Source organism: Aptenodytes patagonicus, chromosome 1, assembly GCF_965638725.1.
Source record: "Aptenodytes patagonicus chromosome 1, bAptPat1.pri.cur, whole genome shotgun sequence".
Classification (NCBI taxonomy): domain Eukaryota; kingdom Metazoa; phylum Chordata; class Aves; order Sphenisciformes; family Spheniscidae; genus Aptenodytes; species Aptenodytes patagonicus.
The window spans coordinates 81,420,194-81,433,788 of record NC_134949.1 but is presented as its reverse complement, the minus strand read 5'-3'; the positions used below and the strand labels follow the sequence as shown (position 1 = coordinate 81,433,788).

Genomic DNA, 13,595 nt, shown 5'->3' with positions numbered 1-13,595 from the left:
AAGGAAAAAAAAAAAAGTGAAAAAGAGAAGGAAACATACTTTGAGATTTCAGGCTTATTTTCTTATTTGACAGTCAAATCAGCAAAGAAGCCACGCAATTGTCTCTGACAGAAGAATTGTCTAAATATGAAACAGTGCTGGTGTGTGCTAGCTTCCGAACAAGCTTTGCACTGAACTGAGCGTCGTTTCTCTTGGCTGCCTTTGCTAATTGCCACCAAGATTCAGTTTAGCACAAAAATAATGCTCCTATCTCGTGGGAACCATGCCTCACAACTGTTACCGAGACCAAGGCTATGGGAAGACAATCCCAATCCAACACCACCTTTCGCCGGCTGTAGGCTGTACCGTGTGCTTTTGTAACCTAATAATAATAGACCTTTCTTTCAACTACCCGAACAACTGCTTGATTGCTGCCAAAATAACAAGTAAATAGTATGAAAGCACTGTAATTATTTTTGGGGAAGAACAAACTATTGTTGGCACAATCCGGTTTATAAACTTGAGTACCTAATCTGCAACACACAGGATTGAAGTCACACCCGTGAGTAGTCTCAGTGGCTTTTAAGGAAGGACTGGCAGTGTTTAAAGATAAATGCCGTGTTTAAAGATAAAGTGCATCGTGTCCGTAGGACTACAGCCTGACCAGCGCTTGCCATAATGTCATTTGACATTATCCATCAGTCTCGGACAAATTTTAAAATTAGCTCCATTGGATCAGCACATTTAACTTCAATTCGCATCCTTTCCACTTCTGTGTGACGGACTTCTTGCTCCTCTCTGAAGTGTTTTCATTTATTATTGTGAAAGTGTGAATTTGCAGTATATCACCTATATTTACCTTTCAACCAACATATGTGCCTACCACACGGAATTTTATCATTGAAAACATTATTAAAATAAAGGTATATTTTAATGTGTTAGTTGTGTAAGTGAATATTTTGCCTGTAATGTGGACATAACACAAGTCCTCTGTAATGTCCTGTAGCCAGTAACTAAATTAATGTACCCAAAACAGTGTGCAGTTGTACGTATCTACATTAGAATATATAAATCTGATGTTTGTGTTAGCATGACCCAAGCAACTTATGGGCCTTGGCAAATATTTTATATAGTTTCTTACCAGTTTTGCTTTTCCTTTATGACTTACTCTGTATATTCAATGCTTGACATAAGCGGATTATTTGAAACTGTCTGGTATATTAAATATGTAGCTGCAGTTCCTCAGAAGGGCCTGGCTGGGGCTTAAGGCAGAAGCTGTGCATGGGGGTAGCACGGCACAGGAATAGCCCTGACCCACCTGCCCCTGCATCGCGTCACATTGGTGTGCAGTCCCGATTAGATGGGGGCAGTCCCCTTGGCCTCATTGCTGCCACCAAGACAGGTGGGTCAGGAACCACGCTCCTGGACCCTCCAAGACTGGTTTACGATGACTAGTTTGGGAGCAAGGGATTTAACTATATGTGAGTGCATTGTGAGTGTGAATACCCACAAATGTACTTACATATATATATTTTTAGTTCCTCTTATCTGCACCCAGGTGTTTCACCCAGTAGGGCGATAGGTCCCAAGCAGAGAGGTGCTCTACAGAGGGAGGAAAACACCTTTAGCAACTTAACACCGTGACGCTGATGGGGTCCAGCCGTCCTCCCCTCTCTTGGCCTCCCTTCCTTCCCATTTCAGTGGGGAGGGGAGCACAGCAGCCGCTGGGCAAGGCTGGCTCTCTCCTAGCCAGCAGCAGTGGTTTCTGCATGGCTTTTGATGGGCCTTGGCTTCCCTGTACCTCATCAGCCTGGCTGAGTTGCATCTCCTCTCTCCAGGGAGGCTGGGTGCCCACCCTACAAAGAAGAGGTAGGAAGGGGGGAAAGAAGCAATCCCATATTCTCTCTTCTGCCCTGCTCATATTAATATCACATCAGCCCTTCTCATATTCCCATAATCATCTATGCCTGTCTCACCACAGTAGTCTCTGTGCAGGTCTCCACATTCACTATCATTCCAGTACCCCGACACCCCTAACCCTTAACACTATTCTAACAGTCCTGCTTGAAGAACCATTTTCTTCACCCTCCAGTTATGACCAACCCAGCCAGACCTTCAGTCTTTTTTTTGAGCTTCTTTCAGCTCGACTGCTTCTACCACCACTATGTAAGCAAAGGCAGGTGGCAGCTGGGACTTTGCCTAATGCATAGCACAGGTAATATTTGTGCTTGCTTTTAGTATTCATTCCCATAGTGTGCATCACCGTGTGATACAGTTAATAGGTGACACCTTAAATGCTCACATTCTCTTACAGCTTTTTCTTTTAACATTGAAAATAATTTTACCAGTTTACTAAAAGAGGGAAACCTGGCTAGAAATAAACATTTTCTTAAACAAGTGCAGCTGAAAATTTCAGAAAAAAGCACCAAGCGTTCAAGAATCACAACGAAACATTAGGAATTGCCCCACATCGGCCATTTGATGTGAAATGAGATGATGGGCTCAGCCTCTTACAACACTTACATCCAAATAAAAGCCAACACCCAGCTGTATTAACAAAGGCGACGGGAGCTGACTGGGCATGAAGAACAAGTCAGCCACCCGTCCCTTGGCGTGGGTCCATGGTGTTAGGCACAGCGCAGGGCAGGCAGCAGGGCAGCGTGAAGCAGGATGTGCCCCCGCTGCTGCTGCCGGCACTGTGCCCCTTCCAGGGAAGGATCTCAGAGAAGCAAGAAATCTCACCTCAAATTAAGTTTCTTTCTTTAAGTAGGCAGCAGATGTCTGCCAGAGACGCGACCAGACTCCCTATTTTCATTATTTACCCTAACCATTACAATGTGTAAAATAACCTGCCCTTTGCTATCTCTTCAGGTAATGGACCACCCCTAAAAAGAAAATGTCTTTTATTTACAGACAACTGCATTATTCTAAGTACTCACAGTATTCTCATCCTTCTCTTTAAGGATGAGAGACCTGAAAAAGAAGTGACGTATCTTACAATCTTTTTATTCCTTGCACTCCCTACTCTCTGGGCCACTTTTACTCCTAAATACTGCCCAAAAAATAATAAGGAAAAAAAAAATTAAAAAGAGGAAATGGAAAATTTCCAAGGAAAAACATTACTTAAGCAAGCAATTGCACTAAGGCTGTTGAGGGAAGAATGGCTAAGGCCAGCCCGTGCTCCCAGTAGACGTGCTTGCCCATACAACTCCCATTCAGCAAGCACCCTGTGCTTGGCGATGATTTCAACAGGATTACTCAGGTAGCAGAGAGACCCTTACGCAGACATCGAAATATGCACATCTCCATTTAGCCCAGGATATGCATATTAATCGCTTTCATTACAGCCTCCAAAAGCGGATCTCAGTCGGAGAAGAGACAGGTCAGGCTGCGAGCGAACCCACATCACCGCCACCACCGCCGCCTCCACCCGAGGAGTTTCAGCGGGTGGGTTTTCTTTTGCGCCTGACGCTCGGGACGAGCCCCGGGGGCCGGCGAGCGGCTGGAGGAGCGGGAGCACCACCGCAGCCCCGCCGGGCAGGCAGGAGTGAGGGAGTGAGAGAGGGCAGCCCGGGCCCGCCTCCCCCGCGGCCCCTCCTCCCGGACGTGCCGGCGGGCCGGGGCGCCCGCCGTTCCCCTGCGCTGCTTTCCCGCCCCGGCCGCGGAGCGGAGCCCGGCCCGGTCCGGCCCGGCCCGGCCGCTGTTTTCCCGCCGACGGGCGGCGGGGAGGGGGCGGCCCGAAGGTGCCCTCAGAAACGCGTCCTCGCCCCGGGAGCAGAGGAGGAGGCATCTCGGCGGCGGCTTCCCCGGCTACCAGCGCTTCGGGAAGCTCGCCGCGAAATCCGGTTCCTGGCCGAGGAGGGTCCGGTACGTCTGTGGTAAGGGGTGCCCCGAGGCCGGCGTCATCCCAGCCCCGCGAAGACCCCACCCGAGTGACCATGTCTCCCGCTAGCAGCCGGTGGCCGGTTTGCCTGCTGGTGATCACCTGCGTGGTGCCCAGACCATCCCTGAGTCAAGAGTGCTCCGCGGAGAAAATGGAAAATACCATCATCGATATAAACTTATCCCTGCCCAAAGGCATCAGGGGTGCAGAGCCAGTGTACGCCCCGGCCCCAGAGGCTTGCGTTCGCGCTTGCTGCTCGGGGGAAAAGCTGTCAGGTAACCCGCTCCTCTTCGGTCTTTTCTGTTCCTGCGTACGAACGCTTGGGAAATTATTTCTGAAGTTGCCTGGGAAAAGGGTATTCTCTGTATTCAGCACAGAAACGTTAATTTATCCTTTCATTACGCTGCGACTCGTAACAGCTTGCGGCTGCTATCCTGTTTTGCCAAGTGTGATGTTAGATCTTAATGAAAGACCCCAGAGCGTTCAGGAAAATAGTTGCAGTAAAAAACACTGGTAGTTTTAAATGTTAAAAACTCTCAGACCCCCAAACTCCAAGATGCGTAAGTTGTATTTAGTAGACGTGCTACAAAGTATCTGACGTTTTGCGCTACGTTTAATTTTAGCCAAAAATGAGAGTGCTTAGCCTTCTCTGAGGTGACTGGTTTGCATCGAGCTCTTGGAGCAGCAGGAGGTACAGCAGCAAGTAGAAACGACAGTGCTAAAAGTAACCCCCCCAAAGCAGCAACAAGCCAAGAGATTCCTGGGATGTGATGGGAAAAGTGTAGAAATAATTTCCTTCCCTATGAGTATATCAAAGAGGTTTTCAGATTTATCAGGATTTGTAAGCGAGAAATTATTACATAAAGTGGTGCCAGTGTGGTACCAGTGCGGGTGAGGGGAGGATGAGGGATTAGACTCATTATTTCCCCAAGTTCATCTGTACAGGAAGAGGAAGGTGTGACCTTTCATATATTGGCCCTGGGCCATTCTTTCGCAGTCCTGGGTTGTTTTTCCTGTAGGAATGTTATATGTTAGTACTTTTCCTCTTACTCACACAAGGAAAAACTAATTTAACAGACCAGAGCTTATTATCAAGATGTATAAAAGTTCTTATTGCTAAAATATGTATATATCATGTTTTGCAGGAGACAAGAAGTGCAATTTGATGATTTTTGATGCTCGAAGGACAAGCACGCATCCAAACTGCTACCTGTTTTACTGCCCTAGCACAGAGGCTTGTCCAATGAAACCCGCGACAGGATTTGTGAGCTACAAGATAACTACAGGTAAATAATAGTAAAAGCCACCCATCCCCACACTAGATGACCTTTGCACCTGTGACTTTTCAGTCGAGACCAGAAAATTTTTGGGGGTTATGTTTTTAGTTAAATGTTCTAAGCCAAGCACTATAATTTGAAAATGCTGCTCTTTTGCTTTGTGGGAGATGGATGGACAGGTGTGTGGTGAGCTCCTGCGTGGGCCCAGCTTCCCAGTTGGAATAACATCCGGATCCTTATGAAATTCCTTCACATTAGATTCAGAACTCCTCGTAATTTTCCCTTGCTTAAAACAAAAAGAAGCTGCTTCCATCTTGATATGTTCAAGAAGGAAAATTTCCTGTACATAACACTGAAGAGTATCGCTGAAAGCAATGGAAATACAATGCCCTTGTAGCTGGCTGCCTATTCAAAGGATCCATGCTGCACTGATGAATACCATATACACACAGGCAGAAACACCGAGCAAATGTTGGGCAAGCCTTGGAGCACCGCTGTGATGTTACTGAGTAATTGGCAATAGTAATCATTATCTTCTGCTTTCAGTTAGGGAACCTGAAGCGCAGATGCAAACGGACTAAGCTCAAAGCTTTATGGCATGTGGGCTGCACACTCGGAAATTTCTCGCTATCAGTCATGTGCTGTGGGATTTTTAATAGCAAGTCTTACTTGTTGACTAACGTTGACTTGCACCAGACCTGTTTGAACGGCTCAGATAAGAAGCTGATCATTTGACTGTCTTCCTGCCAAGGGTTCACAAGGTGGTTTCAGTGTGGCTGCTTGAGAGAGCAGAAATTTCATATTTCCAGAGACTGAACTTTTGCTGAAAAAGAGGATTTTTCAAAGTGGAACTATGCAAGGAGCGACAGCAGGATATGTAGAAAGGTTACTCACATAACGTTACCAAATATTTTTGTGCAAGCACAATCACATAGGAATTGGGCAAAAGCAATGTGCAACAAATGAATTGCATGCCTGTAAAATTATCATTAGAACTATTTTTTTCTCCAGCTCTTTCTCCCATAGAAGAATATAGGTGTTTCAAAGAAACAAGAAATGTAATTGTGCTTGTGCTTTCCTCCTGCATATAGTGTAATGATCAGTTAACAACTTGATTGCATATACCATCTATTTTTCATTTTGCATTTTTTAACTTCTGTGAACATGGAATTATGGAAAGATTATGCTAGCTTGTTTACCTTACATTCCTGATAAGTTTTCAAATGTAGCACCTGAGCAGTGTGGGTACTGACAAACGTTTCAAGCTCTGTTTTTTTCACATGAGAATCTGCATGTGGTTACACTGAAAACCAAACTAAAAGAGGGAAAGATACTCTTGGTAATAAAGCAACTTAAAATACTGACGCTACGTTAGTAATGAGATTTTGTTTTTCTTTTTTTGACTATTCTTGTGGCTTGGTAACTAATGGAAACAACTCGGGAAGTAAAACATTTCCCGGTCCCGGTCGCAAAGGGCTATTGCTGAAAAGAAATAACATTTCTGATTTCTGTTCTTCACGTACTACTTTGGTGTTTGCCTTTTCCACCTCACTAAGGTACTCATGGGTTCTAGCAAAGTATGCTCAGGAGGTGCTTAGTTTGTTTTTAAGAGTGACAACCCTGAAGTTTGGTTTCTGATGCAGCTTATTGGATTTGAGATATCAACAGGACCACTTTGGTTTTTTAATCTCTTTTTAGAGGTTGACGTGTGTAGTGGCCTTGTTCTTTCTTACCAACAAGCGTATCTATCCTAGTACCCCAGCTGTACCTTGCATGTGACAGTTTTGGGCAATTGCATTTGGGAGCTTGTAGTCTAAAATGGAGACAAAGAATATTATAAAATCAATGTTTGATGCTGAAAATGTGAAGTAGAGTTAGTTAGTGCAGGCAGTTAATTAATCCGAGTGCTGCAGAGTAGCAGGGATACTTAACTCCTGTATGGGACTCGTCACGTAGCCTCCCTGTGCTCCCTCCACCCGTCCTTTGAATGCTGTGTGCATGCTCTGTGCTTTTCTAGCTGTTGCCCAGGCGAGCGAACTGAAGATGACATAGCATGCTGCAAGTGCTTTGTAGCTGTCACACTGCATCCGCTGTTTGTTTGAACGCACAGGGGGGAGCGTCCATGGGAGTGCGTCGGCAACAGGGAAAAAGTGAGCTGGGGACTGACTCCCTGGTGGTGACAGGTCATTTCCTCACTGGTGTGGAAATATGTCCAGAGCTGCAGAAGTTTGGGTGGTTTTGACCATACAGTTTCTGATTCTCTAATAACTGAACATTTAGTTACTTAAAGCCACTCTCTAAAAACAGAGCATGGCTTTTCTCTAAGTCAGACCTTGTGGCTGGAGTCCATTATCTCTATTTAGGATCTTACTTTGCTAACAAGCTGGTGCCTGACTGGAAGGTTAAGATAAAAATTGGTGTCTGTGATTCGGTGAAGTGTTTGCTGTGCTCTTGTTTAAAGCATTGCTAGTTTTTTGGTTTGTTATTTTGGGGAGGGTTTTTTTTTTGCATTTCATTTTTTTGTGGAGTCTTCAGGCTTGGAAATATATATTAAAATAGCAGCCAAGTAGGCTTCTTTGCATGTATAATAAAACTGAAATAAATCCATCCCTCTAGATAAGAGTTTCTACTTGAGAAAAAAGTGACAATGAAAATGTCATGGACTTTTTGTTATTTATTTCAATTCCAGTGCGGTTAACAAACCTCTTTGTTTTTATTAAAAAAGAGATGAGTGAGAGTCAGAACTACTTGAGAGGATGTTCCCTTTTAAATGTTCTGTGCGGCAACTGAATGATAACAATTATATACACACACACACACACACACATGCAAATATTATAGATATGTGTGTGTATATATATATAAAATCTGAATGATAACAGCCAGTCTTCCCAAGAGCTCGTGCTCACCCAAAGTCTCTCTATAATATCTCTGTAGAATCAGGTAGCTGCTTGGATTATCGATTGTATGGAATTTCTGTCACATAATGCTGTTGCCCTGCTTCCAAATTCTATTAAATAACTTTCACCCACCTGGTTTGCAAGCAATACATACCAACTTCTGGAGAAATGATCAAGTGCAGTTTGCTTCTTGTGGAGGCCTTCGCTGCAAATACCTTGGAGACTCTTGGAGCAGTGTCTTTCTTCTAGCATGGCAGTAGGAGCTCAGGTCTTTCCTACAAATCAGTATGGGTATAAATGATCTACAAAATGGGGATATTATTGCCACCTTGTGTCATAAGACAATTTTTGTATGTGAATTGAAGTGTATCAAACAATCACAGGGCACTTGGATATTACAAGAAGGGGAGTGTATAATCATCTTGGCTAGGTGGAAATGTGTACATCTGACAAATAAAAGTAAGGTTGATAATATCTACTTCTTAACTGACAGAGGCTGAGAATGGTTTAAAGGTAATGGGCCTACTCTCTGCATTGCACTGCTAAATAAAACACTTAACATGCATGCAATACGAGTATAAAACAATCAGATTGGGACGCTCGCTCTGGACAGGTGAATTTTGTAAGAAGCAGCAGTCAGGGTGTGGTGTGCCCAGGCTTGAGACTGACAGGTGTTACGACACAGAATTTAAAAGTCACTCACCATATTTTAAAGAAAGGAAGATTTTGATGCCTCAGTTTCATTAGTCATTACTTTCTGGAGCCCCCTTATTTCTCTCTGACTAAGAAATACGAATTGTTAGACTAAGCCTGCTGTAGTAAAAAATAGATTTAATAACTAAATACTGGTATTTCCTTTGTGTTTCCAGACACCCATGCCCTGGAGGATACATCCTTCAAAAGTGAGGACTTTTCTTCAAATGGGTATTCTTTGTCTTCAGATGCTGGAGCCTTTATTTCTCGCAGTCAGACTAGCCATCAGAATCATACCACTGCTTTGCAACAATCTGTCTTTCATCAGGCGTCTGAACTCCTGAACCACGTGGCCAAGCACTTAGACAGCAGTGAATTTCATACAGTTTTTCCTGAATCTCAAAGGGCAAAACATCCTGAGAGCTTAGACCCCATCCCGAGGCAGAAAGTAATTAACCTGCCGTCAAATACGTCTTCTGCTGTTCGAATCAGAAACCCCTCTGCTTCATTCCCCACCACTCAGTCTAGTGTTCCTGAACCCAGCAGTACTTCTTTTACTCCTCTGCCTACAGGTACCACCAGACTGGAATCTCGTACAACCTCTCTGCCTACTGGTGGTGCTAAACCTACTGCTGTCACCACCACCACCACCACCACAGCTACCTATCCGCCTGCTGCAAACACTAGAGCTAAACCTGGTATCCCTGCCGCCACCATCGCTGTTGCTCATGTTCCTCTTTCCAGTCCTACAACTTCTGCTTCTACTTCAACAACCAAGCGGGTGACCACGAATTCCAGATCTGCTACCGCCCCATCAGGACTAAGAACTCCAGCCATCCCTCCTGAGCCAACAGTTGTCTCTTCTAACGATACCAGCCATGTTACCCTCCTCTCTTTTTCAGGTTTCGCTCTGTCTACTAGTGATTCCCCCACGGCTTCCCAAAACAACCCTCAGGGTTATGACCCATCTGATTCAGAAAGCTACCTGCCAGAGAGTGTTCTGAGAGGGAAAGGTGTCGTTCAGCTGGGAGAAAAAAGCAGCCTTGTAGCGGCTTTGCTTTTTGGAGTGATATTCTTGTTACTAGTTATTGCACTGACGGGGAAGAAAATTCATGAATCTCTTCAGAAGAGACATTATACCAGGCTGGATTACTTGATCAATGGAATGTATGCTGATGTATGATGGGGAGAGGGAATAAGATAGTGAGGAGCAGCTCTCATCTTTGAGAGGACAACTCTGAAATGGAACAGTAGATATTGAAATCTCAGAATAGGATGGATTCCTTTTTTGGCCACTAATGGGACAGTGGCAGATGGCTTTGGTGGAGAAGAGAACTGCTTTTTCTATGCTGAACTGTAATGTCTATCATTTTTGATTTATTACTAAATCTGGAAAATAAACACTAAAATCCAAGTTAAGCTAAGAAGGTCTTATATTTAAGGAGGAAAAACATTTGAAGAGCTTAATCTGTACTGTGACAAGATCAGTGGAATAGAAGTACACCTAATAAATTGAGTACCTGTGCAGTGTGTGAGTGTTTTCAATGCTATTTGCACCCAAATGCCCTAGTGTGACACGACTGTCTAGCAATTCTGTTTACTCTGTCTGTAGCCTTAAAGGAGTATTTAGTAGTAGAGCTTTGCGTCCAAATGGTTTTAGGTACAAACAGTAAAAATTGTAGTACACATAACATAGTTGGCTTAATTTTCCCTAGCTACACGTAGTTTACGGATATATATGTATCTTTAATGCTTTTTTCTGCATACATCGCAAGCTATCCTTAAAACCACGTGCTGCAAATTTGAGTTTGCCTTTTCCAAAGAGCTCGCCACCCTGTAGCACATTGGGTTTTTGCGGTATGTATCAGAGAGAAAGAGTTTTTATCATATCAAAGTAAAGCAAGCTGCAATCAAGGTCTTTTGTGACAAACATCATGACCAAGTGACTTGGCACATGCACGAGAGAGAATCTGTTCCAATACACCTAAATCCCTAACAGCTGAGACTCAACACCTGATCACAGAGCAGGCAGAAACTTGTGAGGGGGCTTAGCAAAGATGACAGCTGTATTATCGGCAGAAGACACAGAAAAGGTGTGGTCTCCATTTGCTGAACATCTAGAGGGATTGAAGAGAAGTAAGAAAGTTTTAAAGGAAAATGGTGGCTATGTAGGAGGGTGCCAACCTCGAAGAAGTTTCCTGCAGTCAGCAGGAGAGGATGAATAAGGTTGCATTATCTTCAGGTTTCTGGCGTTCTCCTACTTCCCTCACCAGGCTGCTCGCAACAGTGCAGGACTCGCTGTCCCTCCTGAACACACAGAGCTCTTACCGGCTCTCAAAGCACACCCTCTTCACTTCTAGGGTCATCTTCATGTGACAGGTAATAAGCATAGCTGCTCTATATGTTTCCCCGCCTCTGGAACATGAGATGAGTGAGAGCACGTGTGAGCATCTGCTGCTCGCTACACAATTTCCAGTTCGTATTAGTGACATTTCCCTTCACATACACCCAGTCTAAACCTGTTTTTAGAATGAAAGACTAGATTTCAAAGTATCCATGTGGCAGGCGGCATAATCAACAGCAAACATCAAGACAGAGAAGGAAGGGTGCCTCATGAATACAAGGAAATAATTCTATTACAAAATACGAAACGTGACTCACGTCCAAGAGGTTCTTAGATCTGTCAAGCTCAGTGCAGTGGGAAGCAGGTGTGATCCAAAAATGGCCTCGAGGCAAGTTTTCTGAGAGCTCTAACAATAACTTCATGCAGAAAATTCTCTGAAAATTCCATTATTCAAAGATCAAAGAAAAGTCAGTGTTCCCTATGTCAAGAAGTTGAATTCTTACTATATGGGGGCTGCAAATTGCTTTATAGGTACAAAACCAGCTGTCTTCTATACTGCTTAAGTCTGACAATGCTTAAATGAAAAACATTCTGGATAACCTCTTAAAAGTGAACAAAACTACAAAAGAAAAGTATCTCATCAGTTTGTCTGTTGACTGCACTTTGTTTAACCTCAGGTTTTTTGGGGTTTTTTTTAATAGTTATTTTCAGAGGTTTCTGGTCAAGGAACATGACGAAGGGGAATAACATTTCTGGGAAATGAGTTAATAAAATGATAAGTACTAGGCCCAGTTGTGGGCTGTAAAAATGCAGGCGCAGATCTGAGGTTGACTGTAATCTTCTCAAAAGAGCTACAACTTTGTGAGAAGCCTTCTACATTGCCGATGCCATCGTGGCAGCTTATTGCAGGAGAGGTGCTGAGAACAACCCCTGAATCCTCACTGTGCATTTCTGCCGTAATAACAAATTTGTTGGAGGGAGAGATGGTTGGTATTAATCGATACGGTCCAGTACAGTAGAGATACATTCAAGAGGCGGCAGGCAGACATATCTCAGGGTCGTTCAGAGCACTGGGCATGTATTTGGCTGGTATCATTAGAAACATCACCCTGCAACCCAAACAGCAACATATATCAAGCACGGTGAATGGCAGAAGTAAAGCAGAGAGGTGCATGGGTACCATGACTAATTTGGTGAGGATACGGAGCAGAGTGGCCTTTCACAATTTTTGAGTGAATCAAACAACAATGTTCTTACATTAAAAATCCTTTTTTATGCTTGAGCAAAGAAAAGTAGGTTCTAGGCAGGTGTACTGAAACACTTTTTTTTTTTTTCCCCATCCATTTGTCTTGTTGGATTAAGAGCAAACGGGGAATTATTAGGTGACCAGTTTGGATCTTTCTGGAGGGGCATTTACAAGCTGTGTTTGAACACTAGAGGGCAACAACAGTTTATTAAATAGAATGGACGAGGTTAGAGGATGCCAATTTGAAATTGTTTTCATTAGCTCGGTTTTTAACTTTCCAATCAACGGCTATTTCATTGCAAAAACATTTTATAGGAAAGCGGGTTTGTTTATTGGAAGGTTCTGGGTGGAGGGTTATATACGCACACTTTTAAAACTTCTTACTATACCACTATACTGTATCATATAGTGGTAGTGAACAGCTGTAGAAGACAACAAAACTAAGCATATTATCTTCTCCATTTTAATAATGTTTAATCAGATTGCATTATTAGTCACGTATTGGCATTGCCAGTTAACAGAGCAGGAGAGAGAGATTCTCTATCATAATTCTTTCAACTATGCTGCTTAATTATATGCATTTTTGGAGCTTATTTATTTGTCTGGATAATGCTCTTGTGTCATGAAACAGAAAGGAGTGAGACAGAGTACCTGTATAAAATCCATACAGTTTTTTATGCTTTTCAACACTGTTTATCTAAAATTTCTATGCATTCTTCTATTTTTCCATTGACATCTCCTATGGTCTTAACTGTGCACCACACTCATGTCACTGGATCATAAGCCATCACGATATGACAACCTGTGCACTTGGGGTGGCTCTTTCTGAAGGTAACCAGTTATGTTATGGCTCGAGGCCAAAAGCTGATTGACTTTAATCACCTGGAGAGTGTAATAAATGCTGTAGCTGCTTGTTTTCATGTTGTTGCTTTATAGTGCTGAGCAAACATAAGGTGTGTAAATACAGACTGTCATGAACAAAACTGTTTTGTGGTATTGTACAGTAAGCCAAATAGAAAGCCCAAGTTTTATAACCACTGCAAACAATCATAAATAAATAAATTGCAGATCTATTTGAGATGGATGAGAAGAGCGCATAGTCCCTGCCTCAGAGGGCTGCAAACTCAGTATGGCATGTTCTCTTCAAATAGTGCTTCAGTGTATTGTAATTCCTGTAAGAGTAGGACATGCTTATACTCAGGAATCTTTCAAGTAAATTACTAGCCAACCAACAGAAACAAAAAACCAAAAAATAATTACATGAGAAGACAGT

At 43.3% G+C, this 13,595-nt stretch overlaps 1 protein-coding gene across 1 annotated transcript; it reads left to right on the top strand.

Moving 5' to 3' along the window:
- Window positions 1–3,654: 3,654 nt before the first annotated feature.
- On the top strand, window positions 3,655–10,257 carry MANSC1 (MANSC domain containing 1). The gene is made up of 3 exons (XM_076344687.1): window positions 3,655–4,137; window positions 5,008–5,148; window positions 8,909–10,257. The coding sequence occupies exons 1-3, from the start codon at window positions 3,918–3,920 to the stop codon at window positions 9,913–9,915; spliced, it is 1,368 nt and encodes a 455-aa protein (XP_076200802.1). The 5' UTR covers window positions 3,655–3,917; the 3' UTR covers window positions 9,916–10,257.
- The last annotated feature ends 3,338 nt before the right edge of the window (window positions 10,258–13,595 follow it).

Coding starts and splice junctions, on each gene's coding strand:
- MANSC1 (XM_076344687.1), top strand. CDS start 3,918: ATGTCTCCCGCTAGCAGCCGGTGGCCGGTTTGCCTGCTGGTGATCACC. Junction 4,138..5,007: donor CTCGGGGGAAAAGCTGTCAG/GTAACCCGCTCC, acceptor CATGTTTTGCAG/GAGACAAGAAGTGCAATTTG. Junction 5,149..8,908: donor GAGCTACAAGATAACTACAG/GTAAATAATAGT, acceptor TTGTGTTTCCAG/ACACCCATGCCCTGGAGGAT.